The sequence below is a fragment of the Corythoichthys intestinalis genome, chromosome 1, assembly GCF_030265065.1.
Source record: "Corythoichthys intestinalis isolate RoL2023-P3 chromosome 1, ASM3026506v1, whole genome shotgun sequence".
In the NCBI taxonomy this organism is placed as follows: Eukaryota; Metazoa; Chordata; class Actinopteri; order Syngnathiformes; family Syngnathidae; genus Corythoichthys; species Corythoichthys intestinalis.
Window position 1 is genome coordinate 65,119,866 of NC_080395.1, and position 26,224 is coordinate 65,146,089.

A 26,224-nucleotide genomic window follows, 5' to 3' on the forward strand; every position below is an offset into this window, starting at 1 on the left:
TCGATGTGCAAAACTGATAGAAACATACCCCAAGCGACTTGCAGCTGTAATTGGAGCAAAAGGTGGCGCTACAAAGTATTAACGCAAGGGGGCCGAATAATATTGCACGCCCCACTTTTCAGTTTTTTATTTGTTAAAAAAGTTTAAATTATCCAATAAATTTTGTTCCACTTCACGATTGTGTCCCACTTATTGTTGATTCTTGACAAAAAATTAAAATTTTATATCTTTATGTTTAGCCTGAAATGTGGCGAAATGTTGCAAGGTTCAAGGGGGCCGAATACTTTTGCAAGGCACTGTATTGGAGCCATTTCTCCAGTGTGGGGGATACGTGCCAGTGCTCCCATGACCACAGGCACCACTGCTGCTTTCGCCTTCCAGGCTCTCTCCAGCTCTTCTTTGACCCCTTGGTATTTCTCTAGTTTCTCGTGTTCCTTTTTCCCGATATGCTGCTGCTTATTCATGATGACGATGTCTGGTTGGTTGGTCACGACCATCTTATCAGTCTATATCCGGAAGTCCCACGGGATCTTACCCCTCTCATTTTCCACCACCTTGTTAGGTGTTTCCCATTGCGATCTATGTCTCCTGTCCTTACTCTGCACTGATGTTTCTGTACACTATACTGGCCACTTAGTTATGACGTTCCGCGTATTCCTGTGCTGCCATGATTGGTGCCTCTGTGCTGTCCTTCAGCGCAGCCCTCTCTAACCATCGGTAGGACTTGTTCATTTCTGCTATTTCAGGTATCTGTCGGTGGTCCATGCAGGGGTTTTTCCTCCCATGATGGCTCCCCCAACTCTTCCTTTTCTAGTTTCCACTGTCTGAGACTTCACTAAGGGCTTCATCTATCGGGGCCATCTTCGCAATGTTTTTGTGGAGCTTGGATGTTTCGTATCTATAGTGGTCCTTATGCTCATTAATCCTTGCGACCCTTCCTGCGCTCAGCGTATAGCCTCTGGATACTGTATTTGGGGTGGAGCTTCTGTGTTTTGACATCTGTGGTCTGAACTTCCTTTGTTGGCCTGCTTATTATCCCAGCAATGTATCTGTTCACTGCCAAGGCATAGCTCGGATTTTGTTCTTGCCATTGAACTGACTTCTCCTAATTTGCCTTAATTGTTGCAGATACTTGACATTTGAAGCTTTCCTTGTGGCCTCTTTGTGGTTACCATTGCCTCTGATATTCCAACGGACTTTGTCACCATTCGACCACATTTCTCCAGTCCAAATGACATTCCGATGTCCCCGCTGTAAATCCTGGTGGTGTGGCTCATTGAGTCAATGTCTCGCTCGCTCTTACAGTACAGCTTTAAGTCATCCATGTAGAGGATGGTGACGGTGGCCCCATTCTTAAGTCGGTATGGATAACCAGTCTTGTTGACCAATTGGCTGACGGGGTTCAGGCCTATGCAGCACAGCACACATTTGATGGAGACTTGTGGTGAACAAAGAAGGCTCTTAGTGTGGTGTCTGCCCTACGGCTCAAGGCATACCAGGTTACATGTAAGCTGCATTGTGCCATATGCTTTCTGGTAATCAATCCAAGCAGTGCATAGGTTTGTCTGTCTGGTCTTGCATTCTCGGACGACAGTTCTGTCAACCAGTAGCTGGCGTTTGGCTCCTCTGGTGTTTTTACCAATGCCTTTTTGTGTCTATGTCACGTACTGATCCATGTGCCAACTATCTTAGTTGCTAGGATGCCCGACATGAGCTTCCGTGTCGTGAAGCGACACGTTACGTTATAGGCTGGTGGTTGGATGGGACTGGTCACTTCGGGGGGTCTTTTTGGATCCCGACTGTTTGTCCCTTGATCAGCTATTCAGGGTGGGTTGTTGGTTCATTTGTGCTGCTAGGTGCTCATGAAGTAAAGTTAGCTTCTTTAACCAGCAGATGTTAATCATAATTGGGCCAGGTCCTGGCCCGTTCCTCATGTCACTGTGATGGTTACTGGGCCTTGGTCAAGGAGGATGCTGTGGTCTGCTGTTAGATCTTTTAACCACTGTGCTTCACTGTTATTGTGATGCTTCCCTCTCCCATATGCATTTCCAGTTTTGTTCAGTCTCCAGCCTTGGTTGGTTAGTTCTTGTTCTCCTGCTACTGAGAATACACTTTAGCTGGGTTAGTGGAGAACAGCCGGTTTATTTTCCTGGCTTCTATTTCTCTTGTGTATTTCCTGAGTCTTGCAGCCAAGGATTGGAGTCTTTGTTTGACAGTTTCCAGAGCCTCAGGTATGGGCATCTGATTTTGTTTTCCAATCTCATGGGGAGGAGTTTACATCAACTCTATATTCTGACCTGGCGTCCTGGCACTCCCTTGTCGTAGCATTTACTTGTTGTACCTCCTCAATCTCTAGCTGTGATAACAGTTGCTGTTTGCGTATGTTGCATACACTGAGCTACTGGCTGTTTCAGTGTCAATGTAGACTGTGGGTATGGAAGTTCCCATATGTCCCACATTCTCTACATGTAGCCCCATTCACTACGGTTACCAAAGTAGCAGCATTCCAACAGTGCCTCATTCACACCTCGTGTCCATTGCTGTTCAGCAAATGGCCAGGATGATTTGAGAAATGTCTTACAGTGACTAAGAAAAACTGTAAGTACATGGCATTAACCATCCAGCTCCCCGACTGAGCCTGCGCATGCGCGAAATGTGTCAGTTTCTCTTGAGCAACGATGCCATTATAGTTAATTGCGTGTTAAATTCAGACATTGAACAACATTTTGTTTCCAAACCTCATGCCAGACCAATGGAAGAATAATAAATATTATGCCCGAATCTATTGCGTAGATAATTCTAAAGCCGTCTTGGCTTGAGAGGAAGTGACAGAGGTTTCTGTCCTCTTTGGGTAGCTGTATTGTTCTGGAGAAAAAAAGACATATGCTCAGTGGCGTTGCTGGGGTCTATTGGGACTCCAAGCAAGAAATATGTATGCACCCCCGTGTTAACTTCAAAAATGTGTTTATTTTCTAACACATAAAGTAAACAATGTTTAAGGCCACATCAAGAGAAAAATAAAGTGGGCTGCCAATGTATATAAAACATTTTAATATAAAACATTTCATTGTGTTAAAAGGAAATGTCACAACACCCACCTCCGGCAGAACTTCTCCCTTGTCCCGGGGGAGGTGGGGGACATTGAGTCCGAGTGGGCCGTGTTCCGCACCTCCATTGTTGAGGCGGCCGATCAGAGCTGTGGCCGTAAGGTGGTTGGTACGTGTCGTGGCGGCAATCCCCGAACCCGCTGGTGGACACCAGCGGTAAGGGATGCCGTTAAGCTGAAGAAGGAGGCCTATCAGGCCTTTTTGGCCTGTGGGACTCCGGAGGCAGCTGACAGGTACCGGCTGGCCAAGTGGACTGTGGCTTCGGCGGTCGCCGAGGCAAAAACCCGGACATGGGAGGAGTTCGGCGAGGCAATGGAAAACGACTTCCGGACGGCTTCGAGGAAATTCTGGTCCACCATCCGGCGCCTGAGGAGGGGAAAGCAGTGCACCATTAACACTGTGTATAGTGAAGATGGTGTACTGCTGACCTCGACTCGGGACGTCGTGAGCCGGTGGGGAGAATACTTCGAGGCCCTCCTCAATTCCACCGACACGCCTTCCTTTGAGGAAGCAGAGTCTAGGGACTCCGTGGTGGGCTCTTCGATCTCTGGGGTTGAAGTCACTGAGGCGGTTGGAAAGCTCCTCGGTGGCAAGGCTCCGGGGGTAGATGAGATTCGCCCGGAGTTCCTGAAGGCTCTGGATGTTGTAGGGGTGTCGTGGCTGACACGTCTCTACAACATCGCGTGGACATCGGGGACAGTGCCTCTGGATTGGCAGACCGGGGTGGTGGTCCCCCTTTTTAAGAAGGGGGACCGGAGGGTGTGTTCCAATTATAGAAGGATCACACTCCTCAGCCTCCCTGGTAAAGTCTATTCAGGGGTGCTGGAGAGGAGAGTCCGCCGAGAAGTCGAATCTCGGATCCAGGAGGAGCAGTGTGGTTTTCGTCCCGGCCGTGGAACAGCGGACCAGCTCTACACCCTCGGCAGGGTCCTCGAGGGTGCATGGGAGTTCGCCCGATCAGTCTAAATGTGTTTTGTGGATCTGGAGAAGGCGTTCGACCGTGTGCCTCGGGGAGTCCTGTGGGGGGTGCTCCGGGAGTACGGGGTACCAAGCCCCTTGGTAAGGGTTGTTCGGTCCCTGTACGACCGGTGTCAGAGTTTGGTCCGCATTGCCGGCAGTAAGTCGAATTCGTTCCCAGTGAGGGTTGGACTCCGCCAAGGCTGCCCTTTGTCACCGATTTTGTTCATAATTTTTATGGACAGAATTTCTAGGCGCAGCCGAATCGTTGAGGGGGTCCGGTTTGGTGACCTCAGCATTGAATCTCTGCTTTTTGCAGATGATTTAGTGCTGTTGGCTTCATCAAGCCATGACCTCCAACTCTCACTGGAGCGGTTCGCAGCTGAGTGTGAAGCTGTTGGGATGAAGATCAGCACCTCCAAATCCGAGACCATGGTCCTCAGTCGGAAAAGGGTGGAGTGCCCTCTCCGGGTCGGGGATGAGATCCTGCCCCAAGTGGAGGAGTTCAAGTATCTTGGGGTCTTGTTCACGAGTGACGGTAGGAGGGAGCGGGAGATCGACAGGCGAATCGGTGCGGCGTCTGCAGTAATGCGGACTCTGCACCAGTCCGTAGTGGTGAAGAAGGAGCTGAACCGAAAGGCAAAGCTCTAGATTTACCAGTCGATCTACGTTCCTACCCTCACCTATGGTCACGAGCTTTGGGTCGTGACCGAAAGAACAAGATCCCGGATACAAGCGGCCGAAATGAGTTTCCTCCGCAGGGTGTCCGTGCTCTCCCTTAGAGATAGGGTGAGAAGCTCAGTCATCCGGGAGGGACTCGGCGTCGAGCCACTACTCCTCCGCGTAGAGAGGAGCCAGCTGAGGTGGCTCGGGCATCTGGTTCGGATGCCTCCCGGACGCCTCCCTGGAGAGGTGTTCCGGGCATGTCCCACCGGCGGGAGGCCCCGGGGACGACCCAGGACACGCTGGAGAGACTATGTCTCTCGGCTGCCCTGGGAACGCCTTGGGATCCCGCCGGAGGAGCTGGTTGAAGTGGCTGGGGAGAGGGAAGTCTGGGCTTCCCTGTTAAAGCTGAAGAAGATAATGGATGGATGGATGGATGGATGGATGGATGGATGGATGGATGGATGGATGGATGGATGGATGGATGGATGGATGGATGGATGGATGGATGGATGGAAGGAAATGTCAAATAAAATAAGTTGAAAACACTTGAAATGACACACTAAAGTTTGACTTTTAATGAAATATGCATGTCCAATGACAGTTTTAAGTGCAGGTTGCTACGGCAAATGGGGTGGAGCCCCACAAGGGGAGTTTGCTACTGCGGTGTCATTTCAAACGGTCAATTCTTGTAATTTCTGAAATACATTTTGGCAGCCCTTGGGGCCCCCTTTTTTAGACAGGTCACCAAGCGACTGCCTGGCTTGTCTGTCCATTAGCCCGTTAGCTTCTTTTTTATTCTAGCCGCAGTGAGAATAAATATGTATACGCAATCAATTCAGACATACAAATATACTATTTTTCAACCGGTCAGGCATGTGTGTTGAATCAGTCACGGTCGCAGCCACAATCAGTAGTCCGTTGCAATCGAGTAGTAACAAGCGTCTCTTCGGTGGTCAGCTGAAGAAAATATGCCACCATATTGGGAAAGGATGTGGTGTGAAGTCATTGACTGGGCCTTCTTGGCACCCACGAGTTCATATTGAGTGATACGCCGCAAACTCATTTTCCGTGATCAAAAGATAATTCTGGAGAAATAGGTTTAGACATGCTTATTCTTGTTTTTTCAATATGATTTAGATATCCATGCATGACAAATTATTGCATCTTGCAGACGCACACCTGGTTGCACTGTTTTCAGACAAACGCTTCCGATCCATTCGTATGAGCAGTCAGATTTTGCAAAGTTTGTAGAGCTCGACCGATATGGGTTTTTCAGGACCAATATCGATTATTAGTAAATAACTGATTTCTGGAGCCGATATTCATTTGTAGTAAAAGTGTAAAAATTGGCGTAAAAAAAAATTGATTAATGCACACACTGTACTTCGTTGAAATGTCTAAAGCGTGTTTATTGAATCACACAAATAGAAATTGATAGCTTAAGAAGGGCCTGAATTTCCTAGACTCGGAAACATCTCTTATAAAGTTGAATAAAAGGTTAAATAAATAGCTCTCTGAAATTTTTCCACAGAAAAGAAAGCCCTGATGACCTCATCGAAGTATCCTTGAGCGAGATACCAAAATCCACACAGCTCCTGGTGCTGCCTCACCAGTAAGTAGATGAGGATATAGTACGAAGCGCTTTGAGGGCCTTAAAAAGTTGGACAGGCGCAATACAATTGTAACTCCTTTTACCATTACCATTTAACCAATTAGAGGATGGGGTGAATACTAGTGCAGGAGACAGCAGGGAGAAGAGAGAGGCGCGACTGCATCTGAGCCAAAATAACCCAGTTTTTAATTAATATTTTCACATTGGCTGGTCGGATAATAAAAAAGGCCAATGCCGATTTACGTCAAATTTCCAAATATTGGCGTCGATAATCGGCCCAGCTGATAATCGGCCTATCTCTAAAGGTTTTTGCGTTAGAGCTAAAATGACTCGATGATGACAGAGACAGTTTTAGGGAAAAAGCTTATGGTAATTTATATTCCCAGGTTGTCATCAGCCCAGCCCAGTTTAGTTTCACTACATTTTTGTCCCATGGCCAGTATGCTCATAAGCCATAGTGTATTTATATTTGCTATATTTCTTGTTACAATTTGCATGTAATAAGTTCACCCGCTTTGAATAAATACATATTCACACCATCTAGGATTTAAGACTTTATTGATTTATTGTGCACTTCTCCCATAAACATTCCCATGTATAACAAATTGATTTTAGAGTATGTTATAGTAGAAGCAGAGAAAGAAAACAAAATTAAAATGAACATCCTCCCTTAGCCCGTCACAATATATTCAAAGTTGTCAACATTTCAAATGAACTCAGATTTTTTATTTTCTAAAAATCTTGCAGTAATTATTTTCCAAAAATGCTTTTAAAATGTTTTTTTTTTTTTTTTTTTTTTTTTTTTTTTTTACTAAGTCAGAGTGTTTACACTAATTCATACTATTCCGTGATATACAGTGGGGCAAATAAGTATTTAGTCAATCACTAATTGTGCAAGTTCTCCCACTTGAAAATATTAGGCCTGTAATTGTCAACATGGTTAAACCTCAACCATGAGAGACAGAATGTGGAAGAAAAAAAAAAAACAGAAAATCACATTGTTTGATTTTTAAATAAGTTATTTGCAAATCATGGTGGGAAATAAGTATTTGGTCAATACCAAAAGTTCATCTCAATACTTTGTCATGTACCCTTTGTTGGCAATAACGGAGGCCAGACTTTCATGTAACTCTTCACAAGCTTTTCACACACTGTTGCTGTTATTTTGGCCCATTCTTCCATGCAGATCTCCTCTAGAGCAGTGATGTTTTGGGGCTGTTGTTGGGCAACACGGACTTTCAACTCCCTCTGCAGATTTTCCATGGGGGTTGAGACCTGGAGACTGGCTAGGCCACTCTAGGACCTTGAAATGCTTCTTACGAATCCACTCCTTTGTTGCCCTGGCTGTGTGTTTGGAATCATTGTCATGCTGAAAGACCCAGCCCAAAACATCACTGCTCTAGAGGAGATCTGCATTGAGGAATGGGCCAAAATACCAGCAACAGTATGTGAAAAGCTTGTGAAGAGTTACAGAAAACGTTTGGCCTCCGTTATTGCCTACAAAGGGTACATAACAAAGCATTGAGATGACCTTTTAGTATCGACCAAATATTTATTTTCCACCATGATTTGCAAATAAATTCTTTAAAAATCAATTTTCTGATTTTTTTTTTCCACATTCTGTCTCTCATGGTAGAGGTTTACCCATGTTGACAATTACAGCCCTCTCTAATATTTTCAAGTGGGAGAACTTGCACAGTTAGTGGTTGACTAAATACTTATTTGCCTCACTGTACAGTACATTCTTTCAAACTAAATGAGCAAAAAATATATTCTCATATGTACTGCGGGGCCATAGACTTCATAATGGTATTGACGGGACACGGGGCCGATTAATAGGGGGCCTATCTCCGTCAAAGCCGACCGATTGGAAACCTAGACAAAGAGCTTTTTCCGTTGAAAATTCTCTTGAATAAATGCTTAAATCCCTGAATTCTTTATAGATATGTACGTAAAACAGTCTCGATTATTGATTAAAAGCAAAAAAAAAAAGTGCAGGTAGCATTTATTTACGTAAATATGTCAAAGGACGATGCTCGTCTTTAAGTCACACTGTGGCGTCACCTTAACACAACAAATAGATTTTGACGTTGAAATTCTTGCGAATAAATGCTTAAATCTCTGAATTCTTTATAGATGTGGACGTAAAACAGTCTCGATTCTTGGTTAAAAGCAAAAAAAAACGTGCAGGTAGAATTTATTTTAGGAAAATGTCGAATGTGCTGCTCATCTTCAAGTCACACTGTGGCACCGCCTTACCACAACAAAGAGCTTTTTAAGTTTAAATTCTTGTGAATAAATGTCTACATCTCTGAATTCATTATAGATATGGATGTAAAACAGTCTTGATTATTGGTTCAAATCAAAAAAACCGTGCGGGTAGAATTTATCTGAAGTAAATATGTCGAATGTGCTGCTCGTCTTTAAGTCACACTGTGGCGCAGCCTCACCACAACAAAGAGCTTTTTACATTTAAATTCTTGTGAATAAATGCTTAAATCCGTGAATTCTTTATAGATATGGATGTAAAACTGTCTCGATTATTGGTTAAAAGCAAAAAAATAAATAAAAAAATGTGCAAGTTGCATTTATTTTACATATTTTAATATGTCGAAGGACGATGCTAGTCCATAGCAGTTAATATTCCCCATTGTTTTTTTTTTTTTTAACCAGAATGTTTCAAAATGCATGCATGGTACGAAAAATATAATTATTACCTTGAATCCTCATACAAATCACTCCCGAGACAATCCTTCCTGTTGGTATACGGTACAGCTTTCTTACTTTTTCAACTAATTTCGGCGTTACATATGCTGCGTGAGTGTGTTTGTGAACAGCTCCTCTTGATGTGGGCGGCCCTCTGCTCGAATGGGAGGCGCAGTATGTACCCGATGTGACCTGTCAATACCATTATGAAGTCTATGGCCTGTCTGTGTTATGGTTGAACACAGCTTACATCCTAAATACATAGGCCAAATGTGGGCCGTCATCTACTCCCGTAGGTGGACCACAACTTTGCTGTTCATCTGGGCCACATCCAAGCTAGTGGGAATTTGCTATTGTGGCGTGATTATATTTGCTATAATTCTTGTAACAATTTACATGAAATAAATTCACCCTCTTAAATAAAATATTCCTCCCTTAGCCAGTCACAAGATATTTATAGCTACTGACATTTCAAATGCTCTCTGCTTTAATATACATTTTCTAAAGTACATGCTATAAATATTTTTCAAAAATGTCTCTTCATTCATGACTGATTTAAGTTTTTTTTTTTTTTACTAAGCTACTCTGGTTAAAAATAGTGTATACCATTATATTATATCCCTTTAAAATAAAACAGCAGAAAATACAGTCACTTATGTAAGATAATCAAGTGTATGTGTAGATTAAAACAAAATTCAACTCCAGTAATTCATTTGAAACGCTGTGTGACAAGTGGGGGAAAGAACAAAACAAATAAGATCACATCAATCAGCTTTTACATTAAGTCACGATAAATTTAATTCACATGGCACGACTCTTCAATTATACAGTACCTGGCATACCTGCATATAGTATATTGTACGAAGAACAAATGGCATATTTAAATAAGGCTAATTATGAGACGGGAGCGGGACTCAAGCTGCCATCATCATACTTGTTTCTTTGTATCTTCATTGTGTATTTGTATTGCTTGATATCACAGTAGAACTGATGCTGAACGGTTATGTAATCATGATGAAATGAGAGCATCAGACAGCCAGCACATTTTTGCCTTCATTGTTTAAACATCCAGAGGGAAAAAAATTGTGATTTTTAAAAATTACAATGTTTAAATATTGCATGCTTGTTAATATTAGGTATGTAATGTTTTCAACACACTTTAAAAAATAAAATGTACAAAGAACAGAATACCAATCATTCAAATTTGATTAAGAAGATAAAAGAAAAATGTGTTTCAAAAGTTTCAAAACAGCATAATCAGTAACACAACTTTAGTTTTAAAACCTACCACATTCATATAGAGCATTGACACGTGCAGTGTCATTGCCGGTCATCTCGGTTGAAAGTCCAAACAGACGGTCGGGATCCATTTTAGCAACGATTGTTGGTTGATTGTTTTTGGAGAAGGCAAATCTTAAAGAAAAACCACGTAAAAATGCATAAAGTATTAATAGTCAATAAGAATGTAGTAGATCATTTAACAATGCTGGAGGAATATGATGCCTCAGGGGTAGGGGTGTAACAGTACACAAAAATCTCGGTTCGGTACGTACCTCGGTTTTGAGGTCACGGTTCGGTTCATTTTCGGTACAGTAGGAAAACAAAATGCTAAATATAAATGTGTTAGTTGTTTATTACACACTTTTGTGCTTTCAACAAAAGGGACATCATATACAAAGCTAAAATTCTGCTCAAAAATAGAAAATACAATATTCTGAAATGTAGATATTTTGAAAAACCTAATAAAAATAAATAACATTGGCTCAGACTTTTTCTTTAAAAAAAGATCTGATGTGCAAAATTTAACAGTTGCAACACTGAACAGTTTCAAGTTTCTCATAATAACTTTATGACCACATCCTCGAAAAGCAAGGGTTATTAGGCTGTCAAATGATTAAAATTTTTAATTGATAAAATATAAAATATGCCATATTTTTCTGTAAGTTATTTTGGGAATGGAAAGATAAGACAGAAGACGGATATATACATTCAACATACTGTACATAAGTACTGTATTTGTTGATTTTTACAATAAATTCACAAGATAGCATTAACATTAACATTCTTTCTTTTTCTCTGCAAAAACAAACACACAACAGAGCCTTAGAACAGTAACAAAAACAGTATTATTTATGTGTGCCAAGTGTGTGTAGTGTACACATAAATGTGGCCCTCTTCCCTACTCATCCTCTAGCCAGTCGCTGAGGCAAACCAACTTATTTACATTTTCTGAGAGTTGTTCCATCTATATTCTTTTTTAATTTGAATTACCCACCCAGAGGGCCAACCTGCTTTTGTTCCATGTTTACATTTAACCTTTACCCACGCTGCTCACTGCACTTCTGAGTGGTCCGACGGCCATGGCCGTTTAATTGTTATCTTTTTTGAGACTGTCAGTCAGCTGATCGTCGTGTCCGCCAGTTGGCTGCTCCCCTCCCAATGTGACGTACTCTGATTGACGCCAGACGGGAAGACGACGTCGCCGCCGCTGATGGGCCACCCGAGGAAGGGTTCCAACTTCAAAAACTAGCCACTGTCAACACTCTGAGAGTTCGCATTTGCAGCATGCGTGCCGCGTACCTCCTCCCCTCGCCAGCTGTTTGCTCGCCATTCATTCACCCGTTCATTTGATCGCTACTTTGTTACACTCCCGCTTTTTTGGTGAGGTCTTTTGTGTTCATTCGTTATTGGATCGTTTTTGTTCACCACTGTAAATAAGAGCACCGCAACAGTAGGCGTAAACTGCTGTTTTCTTTCAACTCGTTTTCTCATGTTTTGTTAAGTGTAGGAAGCTGTCTTTTTGTTATTTCCTTTTTATGATCAGGGTTTACTTAGCGGGTGGGGTTTAAGTGTAGTTTCATTTTGTTTGTTGTTTTGGCCTAGGCTTACGCTGAAGCCAGCTTCTTCCGTATTTTGTTCGTTGCGAGTTCGATTTGTGTGAATAAATTCGTGACCACTTGCAACTTGCGTGTGTGGCTCGTTTTATGTTACGCCCTTAGCGAGCCGTCCGTGGGACGTAACATTGGAATTATGGGATGCATGAGCGGGCATTCCGCGCTTACGTTAAATGCATCAAATATTTTAACGTGATTAATTCAAAAAATTAATTACCGCGTTAACGCGCTAAATTTTACAGCACTTTACATTACGTCAGAAACTCGTTCGGTACGCCACCGTTCCGAACCGAGCACCCTGTACCGAAATGGTTCAATACAAATACATGTACCGTTACACCCCTACTCAGGAGTATTCAACTTCACATTCTTCCAAACACTTACTTGCTGTAATGCATGATGGAGTCAAAGTCATAGGGGGTACCCAAGTTGTTTGTGTTCACCTTCTCAAAGTTTCTTTCAGCTCCTGTGCATGAAATAAGACTGAGTAAAATTTCTAAATCATTATCATTATTATCTATTGTTTCCCTCCATCAAATGTGTCAAATCCTGTGCATGATCTGGATTTTTCTTGATATAGTCTTGCTGATGTGCGAGGACAACATTCAAGTTTCATAGAAAAAAAAATAAATAAATGCATGTACATTTAAAGGTTTCGCTATAAACACAAACTACTTTTGATGTTCTTCAACATCTGCTTCTATGAGGTCTTTCCAAAAGCCCTCACCTGGCATTATGTTCTCAAACAAAATGTTGACATGTTCATCTCGGTCAGACCGAACTTGCTCATGGTGCAATCCAAGAGCGTGAAGAACTTCGTGTTGCACAATGCCGTGGTGAACACAGCCCCTTTTCTGTAAAGAGATTGGCTGCCCTCTCGGTTGACGCCCAAGGTATGACCAACACCTAGAACATACACAAGGGATTTTTAGGGAGTTAGAAATCAGTTGATGAACCAGAGAGTGAAATCACTTGTTAACACTCCATATAAATTGTCATCATAGTATTCTTTGTTCATTCATTCATTCATCTTCTGAACCGCCTATCCTTACGAGGGTTGCGGGGGTGCTGGAGACTATGTCGGGTAACTCCTGAGGCCCATTGCTAGGGGCGCCTGCACGCGAAGTGCACGTCAGTGATTTTCTACTATTATAATTGGCGCACCTAGCGTTGGAATGCCGCCCCCTGCAGACCGTGGTTACTGTCTGCACGCAACACCACAAGGAAAATGAGGTGGGGCGAGGATTGGATCAACGATCTGTTAAGTGTCATTTACCTAGGGTTTACTTTGATTCTTACTGTGCAAAGAATATATATATTTTTTTACTAGAATATTTGACATAGTTGTATCATTTTTATGTATTCTTTCTGTTGAGAAATCTTCAATTCATTTAATAGTTTATCCATCTAATTCATTTACTTTTACTCTATTTAGAGCGGCACTTTTATTTGGAAACTACCCGTGCGTTTATTTTCAGTTCTGCGTTTCCTGGTTCATATGTCGGCTCCTTCAATGATGATGTGAGTATGCTTTGTAAAGCACATAGATCATGAACATTTCATGAATGTGTTTTTGTGTCCGTTTTTTCCCCGATCGTTCACACTCGTATTTTAGTAGTTGTTAGCTAGTTTTTATTGGCTACAATTGTTTGCATTATATCAAAATAAATAATATTGTTTAAGTTGATTAATGTTTGAACGGAGAAAGAGTGTAAATGTTCACTATACAGTACTTGGTTTATAGTTAAAATGATATGGATTAACGTTTTATAAGGGAAACAGAGGTCTGTATGTTATTTATAAATGTGTGTACATGTATGCAAACCTGCACGTGAAAAATATTCAATGTGATGGTTCAATCCATTTTTCCCCCTTCTGTCATTGTTTGCTTACTATCCTCATTAAAATATGAAAATCTATAAATGTTTGGGTGGTTTTAGTTCAAGTGGACACTGTTTTTTCATCTGTGTGATTTTGACAAAGATCAGATCACATTTGATGGTGATTTTATGCAGACATGTGAGAAATTCCAAAATGTTCAAATACTTTTTCATACCACTGTAACTGGACCCCCTGTAGTGGTCAGCATGTATGACTGAGCCAACTAACCACAAGTAGAATCTACTATACTTTCTTCATTTTTTCTACAATATTTTATTAATATTTTTTATGTTAAATTAATATTCTTCACATATTTATTGTTGTACACTTTCAACTTTTTGATAGTGGTAATCAATGTAACATTCTTAACAAATACTATGTTTTGGTTGTTGGGTTGTGATAAGTACACTTCATGCGCTGTATTTTGTGGGTCAACGTTTGTTGGGTTTTTTTTGTGTGATTTTTTTTTTTTGTGATATATATATATTTTTTTAATTATGGGGAGCGCCAAAGCGTCTTTGCACCCAGGGCACCATGTAGGCTTGGAATGCAACTACACGCATACACTCACACCTGCGGACAATTTAAAGTGTTCAATCAGCCTACCATGCATGTTTTTGGGATGTGGGAGGAAGCCAAAGTATCCGGAGAAAACCCACGCAGGCACGGGAAGAATATGTAAACTCCACACACGAATGCCGGGATTGGGATTGAACCCTAAATCTCAGAACAGTGAGGCAGACGTGCTCACCAATCTGCCAGCCTTAGTATTCTTTGTTAAAATAATAAAAATAAAAAAATATATATACAGTGCCTTGCAAAAGTATTCGGCCCCCTTGAATCTTGCAACCTTTCGCCACATGTCAGGCTTCAAACATAAAGATATAAAATTTTAATTTTTTGTCAAGAATCAACAACAAGTGGGACACAATCGTGAAGTGGAACAAAATTTATTGGATAATTTAAACTTTTTTAACAAATAAAAAACTGAAAAGTGGGGCGTGCAATATTATTCGGCCCCCTTGCGTTAATACTTTGTAGCGCTACCTTTTGCTCCAATTACAGCTGCAAGTCGCTTTTCTATCAGTTTTGCACATCGAGAGACTGACATTCTTGCCCATTCTTCCTTGCAAAACAGCTCGAGCTCAGTGAGGTTGGATGGAGAGTGTTTGTGAACAGCAGTCTTCAGCTCTTTCCACAGATTCTCGATTGGATTCAGGTCTGGACTTTGACTTGGCCATTCTAACACCTGGATACGTTTATTTTTGAACCATTCCATTGTAAATTTGGCTTTATGTTTTGGATCATTGTCCTGTTGGAAGATAAATCTCCGTCCCAGTCTCAGGTCTTGTGCAGATACCAACAGGTTTTCTTCTAGAATGTTCCTGTATTTGGCTGCATCCATCTTCCCGTCAATTTTAACCATCTTCCCTGTCCCTGCTGAAGAAAAGCAGGCCCAAACCATGATGCTGCCACCACCATGTTTGACAGTGGGGATGGTGTGTTCAGGGTGATGAGCTGTGTTGCTTTTACGCCAAACATATCGTTTTGCATTGTGGCCAAAAAGTTCAATTTTGGTTTCATCTGACCAGAGCACCTTCTTCCACATGTTTGGTGTGTCTCCCAGGTGGCTTGTGGCAAACTTTAAACGAGACTTTTTGTGGATATCTTTGAGAAATGGCTTTCTTCTTGCCACTCTTCCATAAAGGCCAGATTTGTGCAGTGTACGACTGATTGTTGTCCTATGGACAGACTCTCCCACCTCAGCTGTAGATCTCTGCAGTTCATCCAGAGTGATCATGGGCCTCTTGGCTGCATCTCTGATCAGTTTTCTCCTTGTTTGAGAAGAAAGTTTGGAAGGACGGCCGGGTCTTGGTAGATTTGCAGTGGACTGATGCTCCTTCCATTTCAATATGATGGCTTGCACAGTGCTCCTTGAGATGTTTAAAGCTTGGGAAATCTTTTTGTATCCTAATCCGGCTTTAAACTTCTCCACAACAGTATCTCGGACCTGCCTGGTGTGTTCCTTGGTTTTCATAATGCTCTCTGCACTTTAAACAGAACCCTGAGACTATCACAGAGCAGGTGCATTTATACGGAGACTTGATTACACACAGGTGGATTCTATTTATCATCATCGGTCATTTAGGACAACATTGGATCATTCAGAGATCCTCACTGAACTTCTGGAGTGAGTTTGCTGCACTGGAAGTAAAGGGGCCGAATAATATTGCACGTCCCACTTTTCAGTTTTTTATTTGTTAAAAAAGTTTAAATTATCCAATAAATGTTGTTCCACTTCACGATTGTGTCCCATTTGTTGTTGATTCTTGACAAAAAAATTAAATTTCATATCTTTATGTTTGAAGCCTGAAATGTGGCGAAAGGTTGCAAGATTCAAGGGGGCCGAATACTTTTGCAAGGCACTGTAAGTACATTTTTATGTATCTGGACTTTACTTGAGTACAAAAATGAAGTGCTACTTTTTACTTTTACTTCACAAAATTTTACAGCACGAACAGTATCTGTTCTTTTTACTGCACTACTTCTCAAATTGTCACCTGTGTTTGTTTTGTTCTTTTTATTTCACATTGTGCATTGATAGTTTAGTTTTCATGCCTTCGACGCAATCAGTAAGCTGCTTGCAACTACACCGTAATTGAGAACTAGAGATATTGACCCATAAAAATCAACAGTGAAAGCAGCGCGCTGTCAGATGGGTACTGCACACTCTTGTACACTAGGTGGGGGTATGCACCTGGTAGTTGTGATAATTAACTGTGTGAGGGTAAGTTTTGGATTTTTTTAAAGCTTGTTAAGCTTTGAATTTGAATTTGAATTTATTGTCATTTGTCATTTGTCATCCTCATCATCAACATCATCATCATCATCAACATTATCATCATCATCATCATCATCATCATCCACATTAAATCAACGTAAAATCAACGTAAAGAGAGAGAGAAAAGAGAGAAAGAAAAAGGAAAGAAAGAGGGGAATATTTGTTTATCCAAGAAGATGAGAACAGACATGACAAAGGGAACGGAAAAAAGCCAAGGCTTATCGGGACCCGTCCCCCTTCCACCAAGCTTCTGTTTACTGTGCAGTCTGTTAACAGTTTATTGTTTGTTTTTGCCATTCTGCACAGTTTAACATCAAATTCAGCTATCAATGAATTTTCTGGTTCTTTAGATGTTACATATATCTATATATATATACATTAGGACTGTCAAACGATTAAAGATTTTAATCGAGTTAATCACAGCTTAAAAATTAATTAATCGTAATTAATTGCAATTCAAACCATCTGTAAAATATGCCATATTTTTCTGTATATTATTGTTGGAATGGATAGATAAGACACAAGACATATATACATACAACATACTGAACATAAGTACTTTATTTGTTTGTAATAACAATAAATCCACAGGATAGCATTAACATTATTGACATTCTTTCTGTTAAAGGGATCCACGGATAAAAAGACTTGTAATTCTTTTAAGAATTACAAGTCTTTATTATTAGTAGTATTATTAGTATTATTAGTAATATTAGTACAAGTTATTGTAATTTTATATTAAAACCACTCTTAATGTTTTCGTTTTAACAAAATTTGTAAAATTTTCAATCAAAAACTAGTAGCTCGCCATTGTTGACATCGCTGAGCGGGACGTCACATGGGCTCCCTGCCGTTCTTCCTCAGTGTCTTTAACTACGTAAGGTAGTGATTGAAATAAACCACAAGGTGTCAATGGTGAGTTTTAAATTAATTAGCGCTCTAGCCAACAAGTGCGTTTTGCCCCTCGACTGACGTCGTAATTTCCGGGTTCATTGTACCCTATGTTCATTTGAGTGTTGGCTTCACAACGTACGAGACCTCTGATAGTTTGTATATTGTGACTAAATATTGCCATCCAGTGTATTTGTTGAGCTAAACGAAATGTTTGAATAGAGTTTGACCAAAGTCTGAGTAAGTTTTATGTTTATTTTGCATAGCTATTTTGATTGGTAATGCCAATTCACTTTGCATTGTTGTTTAACTGTGTGAGAATAGGGGCTCATTAATACAGATTGAGGCGCTTTTCTTTTTGTGAACATTTTTTTTTTTGAGAGAGAGATAGGAATATTATTTTTGTTGTGCTTTCACTAAATTATACTTATGTTTGTTGTGAAGGAGTTGCCGAAGCTTAAGCCAATAAATGGCACGGTCCATTGAACGCCTGTGTCCACGCTCCTTTCTATGCCTCTTATTATGTACAAAAAATGGCGTCATTGTAATCTGTTTGAGACTATGCATTAGCGGGTCATTCCGGGCATGCTTTAAATGCTTCAAATATTTTAACGTGATCATTTAAAAAAATATATATATATATATTAATATTAATTATACATATATATATATATATATATATATATATAAATATATATATATATATATAGAGAGAGAGAGAGAGAGAGAGAGAGACTAGGGCTGTCAAAATTGTCGCGTTAACGGGCGGTAATTAATTTTTCTAATTAATCACGTTAAAATATTTGACGCAATTAACGACATGGTTTATTGTTTTCTTGCCAGTTCAATATGGCTGCACGACGGCTCGGGGTGACGCCTACGTTGTAATGTTGTGCTTATATGATCCTTGGACAAGATTTGTCCGTAAGTATGGTTGTTGTAAAGAATGTACATATTATGTTAGTAAGCGAAATGTTATATTTTTTGTATGAGACGCTTTTTGTTTATGTTTAGTGAACCTGTATAGCGTGCTAAGCTAACGTTGTTGCTAATGCAATGCTTGTGTACTTTTTTTTGTAGTTTTACGACTGTCTAAAGAGGACAATGGTTTGAGGCCATTTTATTAATAAATCAGATGAAAAAGGAAGAAGTTTGATTATTAAGGCGTCCTTCACTAGCTGTCTAGCTTTGGAAAAAGTAGACGCTTCGGAGTGAGGACAGCATAGACAGATTTAAATGACAGTAGAGTGAAATGCCCAATACAGTCCTTATGTACCGTATGTTGAATGTATATATCCATCTTGTGTCTTATCTTTCCATTCCAACAATTTATCTTACAGAATATATGTATAATTTACAGAAAAATATGGCATATATTATAGATGGTTTGAATTGCGATTAATTACGAGTAATTAATTTTTAAGCTGTAATTAACTCGATTAAAAATTTTAATCGTTTGACAGCCCTAATATATACATATATATATGGCGGAAAACACAGACAAGACTGAAAAAGCAGTTTCTGCTCCTGCACTCCTCTTTAAAAGAAACTGCTGTATTCTAAGACAAAACAACTGTTGTGTTTGATAGAACAATACTGTATGTCTATATGCTGCCCTAGCAGATTCATGGCGCATTAAAGCCCCCGAACTATTTTTAATTTGTCCGTTTTACCCATAAAAACCCCCGTTCACAGACGTCGAGCAATCGCTTTTGTTTCAACCCTGCCATAAAGCGAAGGTAATTAATTATATTTATTATTCAAAATATCTGTCGTTTTTAGCTTAAAATCATTAATTGATGTCTCATATTTCGTTTTAAAAAAAACGACTTTAAAAATTATTCACTCACATATTTTAAACTTTTACACAAATTATGTCACAATGAAAAAAATGGCGTCTGCAAAAAAGTCACAGATATCTATTTTAGAACTATTGCTTGATTGTAATTTTTTTTTTTTGTTACCGTCACATTTTCTCCGATATGTTAGATGATAAATAATCAATCCAAACAAAGAAAAATTCAAAAGAAAAAAAACATCTATAAGGGTAAATAAATATATGAAAAAGAAAATCTCAACCACTCGTTGATGTCTGCGATTTATGCATCGCAACCCTTGTTATATTAGCATGTTTCACCCATAAAATCCCCCCAAAAATCAAGCTGTTTCACAGCTGTGTCTTGACACTCAGTGATACATGCTACATGGAGGTTTTGGATCTAAACAAGGTAAGCACGCGATAATATCTCGTTAAGATCATGGCATCTGTAATTCTGCTCTCGTGTGCTCTCACCTCCAGATAGGGTTTTGCTGTTTAAAAATCTTTTTTTTTTTTTTCAATATGCCCAACTGTTCAAATTTTTTCTTCCTCCAGAAAATTGAGATTTCAAGCTTTCCAATGATGTAGCACATATCCACATTGGACAATTTTTAAAGTTGGCCAAATTGGGTGTCTCAAGAAAAAAATACTGTCTTTACAATAGCAGATTTGCGATACTGACAAAATATCCCTTTCCAATATACAGTTTTTAAATCTATTTAGACATTGAAAGATGGTTTTGCATTTTGTACTCCTAAATTTGTTGGCCCATCCATTTTCTGTTCCGGGCTGACTCTCTCCCACTACACAAGGAATGGTTTATCAAGACTAATCTATTACAATTTACAAACTTTTCATAAGATTGTTTACTCTGTAAACACTTTTTAACGACGGATATGTAACTTACTGAATTCAGAGGACATAGTGACAGGCACATAGACGTATCGTCCTTGTTTAGTCCATTTGCATCCGCTGTTTGTGCAAGGATCTGCATTTCTTTGTAAATTTGGGACAATGTCACCATGTGTCAGAAGTTTTGCTGTCAAAAAAGAAATGGAATAAACATCTGTCATTCAATCAAGCCCATATGGTTTCATTTTTGTATTTTAAGCATTTTTTATTTTCATTATTTTAAGCGTTACGGATATTGAATACCTGAATGAATGAAACATTCACTCATTCAAGCTGTAATGATATGGTAGAGATAATGTGCACGATGGTGTGTCCAGTTTTAATATATGAACCAGAAACTCCCTGAATCTATAAAGCAATAACATGTTCTCGTACTTGTGTCAACGTTTGCCCTTGCAATACTGTCACTGATGCCAACGTTGTCTGGAAAAAAGAAGAAGAAAAAGAGCAGTAAATACAGAAAATCATCAAACAAGTACCACCGTCTGTCTATTGGATACGTTTACCAATTTCGGCATGGTTTTACATACCTAACCCATTGTTACCCTGTGATGCAATCTGAAACACATTGCATTACATTATACTGTTTTTCCATCAAAAATGCAGAAGCCATAAAAAATAGAGATCTTACAGGACAAACACCCATTAGTGACAGTAGGATGACGATAGAAAAAAATGCAGTCATGATTGCGTTAATCTTCTTCTCTGTGGCGAAAAAAGCAATTGTAATTAGTTTTTAACAAGAACATTCGAAGTCCTCATGGAAATCAGGTTTACCTGTTCTAGTCCAGCTCCAATTCATGTATGTGGATGCTTAGTTGTCTCTCGCTCTTCTTATTTGCTTCACATAGGGTGTGTCTGACTTGTTAAGCCTTATCTGCTCAAAATATCTTTAGGTGGAAGTATTTTCCAATCATTTCTCACAAAGGTTTTTTTTTTCTCTCGGTATCCACAGTATAACATAGGGTAAGTGTTTTAAAAGTACTTTGTAAAATGTAATTACTAGGGCTGTCAAAATTAACGCGTTAACGAGCGGTAATTAATTTTTTAAATTAATCCTGTTAAAATATTTGACGCAATTAACGCACAAATGCCCCGCTCAAACATATTAAAAGGACAGCAAAGTGAAAGGTGTACTTGTTGTGTTTTTCGGAGTTTTGCCCTCCTCTGCTGGCGCTTGGGTGCGACTGATTTTATAGGCCTCAGCACCCATTTGCATTGTGTAAGTAATTATTGACATCAACAATGGCAGGCTACTAGTTTATTTTTTGATTGAAAGTTTTACAAATTTTATTAAAACGAAAACATGAAGAGGGGTGAATATAAAATTTCTATAACTTGTACTAGTTATTATCTTTTATTTATTTTCTATAAATTTTGATAAATATTTCTATATTTTATTTATATATTTATATATTTTATTTATTATTTTTATTTATCTTTTAAGAACTACAAGTCTTTCTATCTATGGATCGCTTTAACAGAATGTTAATAATGGTAATACCATCTTGTTGATTTATTGTGACAATAAAGAAATACAGTACTTATGTACCGTATGTTGAATGGATATATCCATCTCGGTCTTATCTTTCCATTCCAACAATAATTTACAGAAAAATATGGCATATTTTATAGATGGTTTGAATTGCGATTAATTGCGATTAATTACGATTAATTAATTTTTGAGCTGTAATTAACTCAATTAAAAATTTTAATCGTTTGACACCCCTAGTAAATACACTACGTTGTCATCATTTTCACAAATAAAGAATAGTATCCTTTACTCCAACCAAACCTATTTGTTCACAGCTTCAGTATATACAAGAAAGAAGTATTACAACAAATAAGTCAATGAAAATGAAATATCAATCATTAATTATTTTATCACTTGTTAATTAATTGTTTAATGAGCTAAGGCAAGGCAAGCCAAATTTATTTATAAAGCACAATTCAACACAAGGCAATTCAGAGTGCTTTACATCACATGAAGATCATAAAAAAAAAATCACATTAAATCAATAGAACGTAAAAACAAAGACAATCAAAACAGGAAATAAAAGTAAACGTAAAAATCGCATTTAATCACGAATACAATTTTAAAAAAGGCTTTCCAGAAATCTTTTACAGTATAATAATTTACCAGAGACAAAGTAATCCCAACACAATAAACTGTCTACTACTACTCTATTATATAAATAAAACCTAAACAATAATGAATATACCAAAATGTCGCAAATATTTGTTGAACTGCGTAACATGGGCAGTCATGTTCTTGTTCTTGGAAAACAATTTTGAAGCAATTAACTGTTTGACAGCAGAGCTTTCTCAGTGTAATGGGAACGTAGTGTTGCAACCATCGTTCCTTTGTAGTATGGTTATCTGTTCTTCCATTTTATCATTCCAGAGAGGTTGCATTACTATGTATAGTTTTGTTTATAATTATAGCCGTGAGCAACAGTGTAATTCATAATTATTACTCAAGGCATAAATATCGTTATAGTACTATCTACAAAATAATTATTTTTTAAAATGGTAATAATAATAATTATTAAAAAAAAATATGTATCTGGCGAAAAACACTCAGGTGACTTGAAGTTCTGCTCTGAGACTCCCAATTCGGCCAACTTTCAAAATTGTCCGATATGCATGTGTGATACATCATTGGAAATCTTAATATCTCAATTTTATGGGGGAAGAAAAATTGTGAACAGTAGAAAAACTACGTCATCGCCTTCAAGTTTTGCCATATGTTTTTGCCTCGTCATGTTTTGTTGAAACAGTGAAACCAGTTTCCACATTCTTTTTTTGGATAAAACATTTATTGGACAATGCCATCTCTCGCGTCTTGTGCATTAGAGTCCAGCCATGTGTGGCCCCGTTGTTGACAGGACCTAAAGAGTGATCAAAAAGCCTACCATGTACGTTTTTAGGGTGTGGGAAGAAACTGAAGTATCTGGAGAAAAACCCATGAAGAAGAACATACAAACTCAAGCGGAGGCTTGAACCCTTGATCTCAGAACTATGAGGCAGACGTGCTATCCACGTTTTAACCGAGTCGCCCTTTTTACAAATTATTTGGGAAAATGTCATGCTTAATCTTAATTTACAAGTGGAATGTTGCCCTACTTCTTATGAGGCTTATATTTGAATTACATAAGGTAAGCACATTGGTTCCCTTTTGGCAAATAGGTGTATTTAAAACTTAAAATATATCATCTTTTGCAATTAAAACATTAGAACAAAAGTAATTAATTGCAAGTTATACCTGAGTAGTATTTTATCCTTCAACATGCGAATTAATGGCAATGCAGGTAGGCTTCTCCATCTTCTCGAAGGGGGTAGGTGCAACCGGGCGATAATAAATGAGACATGTGAGTAGTCCGCCTTTCGCTCGAAGTCAGCTGGGATAGACTCCAGCAATCCTCACGATCACAACCCTGACAAAGTCAATTGGTGTTGAAAATGGATGGATGGATGGATGGATGGATGGATGGATGGATGGATGGATGGATGGATGGATGGATGGATGGATGGATGGATGGATGGATGGATGGATGGATGGATGGATGGATGGATGGATGGATGGATGGATGGATGGGTGCCATTTGAAAATTGAAAGAATGAATGATACATAGAGTCAACAGTTATAAAACACACTATTGTGTAATTATGTGCAACCGAGAGTCACTGTATGTAGCCTTTATAAGATGCCAGTCCTAAAGTTCAGGATTTTCCTGTTGTCAGAGTTTCAAATTAACTCCTCTACAGACAGTGTTTAAAAACAAAATGTTCTCTATGCAACAACAATGCAGTGTAGCAACATAATGTTCTCCAGTCGTATTTACTGTATGTAGCAATCAAGACACTGTCTGGGATAGAGTGTATGTGGGACTGGTGGATAAGAAAACAATATTTGTTCATATATAAAATGCACTGGATTATGGGAATTAACATTCTTTCAGTTATTAATTTGAAAAAACAGATTGTAAAATCGAAGAAAATTCATAATTATAATTTTCATATGTAATTCATGGAAACAGCCAATGGAATTTATTTTAACTCTCAGGTGACAGTCAATATATTTTAAAGACTTTGACGCTGTCATTATCAGTATGCATTTCACATGTGACCACCCCTTGATTTGATGCTTGTATTTCACCATTAAAGTACTGTTTAGAGCAGTGTTTTCCAACCTGCGTGCCGTGAGAGATCATCAGGTGTGCCGTGCGAATTTATCCAATATAGCATTTTTTTTTAACCTCGTGGGGCGGCGTTGCAGTAGGAAGGAAGCAAAGGCAGAGTTTGACTTTTGTGGGAGGGTGGGGCAAAACATGTTGAAGCAGTGTCAGCAATAAAATTAACTTACAATTTATAATTACAGTGCCTTGCAAAAGTATTCGGCCCCCTTGAATCTTGCAACCTTTCGCCACATTTCAGGCTTCAAACATAAAGATATGAAATTTAATTTTTTTGTCAAGAATCAACAACAAATGGGACACAATCGTGAAGTGGAACAACATTTATTGGATAATTTAAACTTTTTTAACAAATAAAAAACTGAAAAGTGGGGCGTGCAATATTATTCGGCCCCTTTACTTTCAGTGCAGCAAACTCACTCCAGACGTTCAGTGAGGATCTCTGAATGATCCAATGTTGTCCTAAATGACCGATGATGATAAATAGAATCCACCTGTGTGTAATCAAGTCTCCATATAAATGCACCTGCTCTGTGATAGTCTCAGGGTTCTGTTTAAAGTGCAGAGAGCATTATGAAAACCAAGGAACACACCAGGCAGGTCCGAGATACTGTTGTGGAGAAGTTTAAAGCCGGATTAGGATACAAAAAGATTTCCCAAGCTTTAAACATCTCAAGGAGCACTGTGCAAGCCATCATATTGAAATGGAAGGAGCATCAGTCCACTGCAAATCTACCAAGACCCGGCCGTCCTTCCAAACTTTCTTCTCAAACAAGGAGAAAACTGATCAGAGATGCAGCCAAGAGGCCCATGATCACTCTGGATGAACTGCAGAGATCTACAGCTGAGGTGGGAGAGTCTGTCCATAGGACAACAATCAGTCGTACACTGCACAAATCTGGCCTTTATGGAAGAGTGGCAAGAAGAAAGCCATTTCTCAAAGATATCCATAAAAAGTCTCGTTTAAAGTTTGCCACAAGCCACCTGGGAGACACACCAAACATGTGGAAGAAGGTGCTCTGGTCAGATGAAACCAAAATTGAACTTTTTGGCCACAATGCAAAACGATATGTTTGGCGTAAAAGCAACACAGCTCATCACCCTGAACACACCCTCCCCACTGTCAAACATGGTGGTGGCAGCATCATGGTTTGGGCCTGCTTTTCTTCAGCAGGGACAGGGAAGATGGTTAAAATTGACGGGAAGATGGATGCAGCCAAATACAGGAACATTCTGGAAGAAAACCTGTTGGTATCTGCACAAGACCTGAGACTAGGACGGAGATTTATCTTCCAACAGGACAATGATCCAAAACATAAAGCCAAATTTACAATGGAATGGTTAAAAAATAAACATATCCAGGTGTTAGAATGGCCAAGTCAAAGTCCAGACCTGAATCCAATCGAGAATCTGTGGAAAGAGCTGAAGACTGCTGTTCACAAACACTCTCCATCCAACCTCACTGAGCTCGAGCTGTTTTGCAAGGAAGAATGGGCAAGAATGTCAGTCTCTCGATGTGCAAAACTGATAGAAACATACCCCAAGCGACTTGCAGCTGTAATTGGAGCAAAAGGTAGCGCTACAAAGTATTAACGCAAGGGGGCCGAATAATATTGCACGCCCCACTTTTCAGTTTTTTATTTGTTAAAAAAGTTTAAATTATCCAATAAATTTTGTTCCACTTCACGATTGTGTCCCACTTGTTGTTGATTCTTGACAAAAAATTAAAATTTTATATCTT

General features: G+C 39.2%; 1 protein-coding gene across 1 annotated transcript; it reads right to left on the bottom strand.

Moving 5' to 3' along the window:
- Positions 1–633: 633 nt before the first annotated feature.
- On the bottom strand, positions 634–20,826 carry LOC130912415 (high choriolytic enzyme 1-like). Its single transcript, XM_057830495.1, has 8 exons — positions 20,823–20,826; positions 20,663–20,710; positions 20,279–20,414; positions 12,670–12,848; positions 12,327–12,408; positions 10,337–10,461; positions 1,173–1,408; positions 634–750 (listed from the first exon to the last, which is right to left on the bottom strand). The coding sequence occupies exons 1-8, from the start codon at positions 20,824–20,826 to the stop codon at positions 634–636; spliced, it is 927 nt and encodes a 308-aa protein (XP_057686478.1).
- Positions 20,827–26,224: the final 5,398 nt, after the last annotated feature.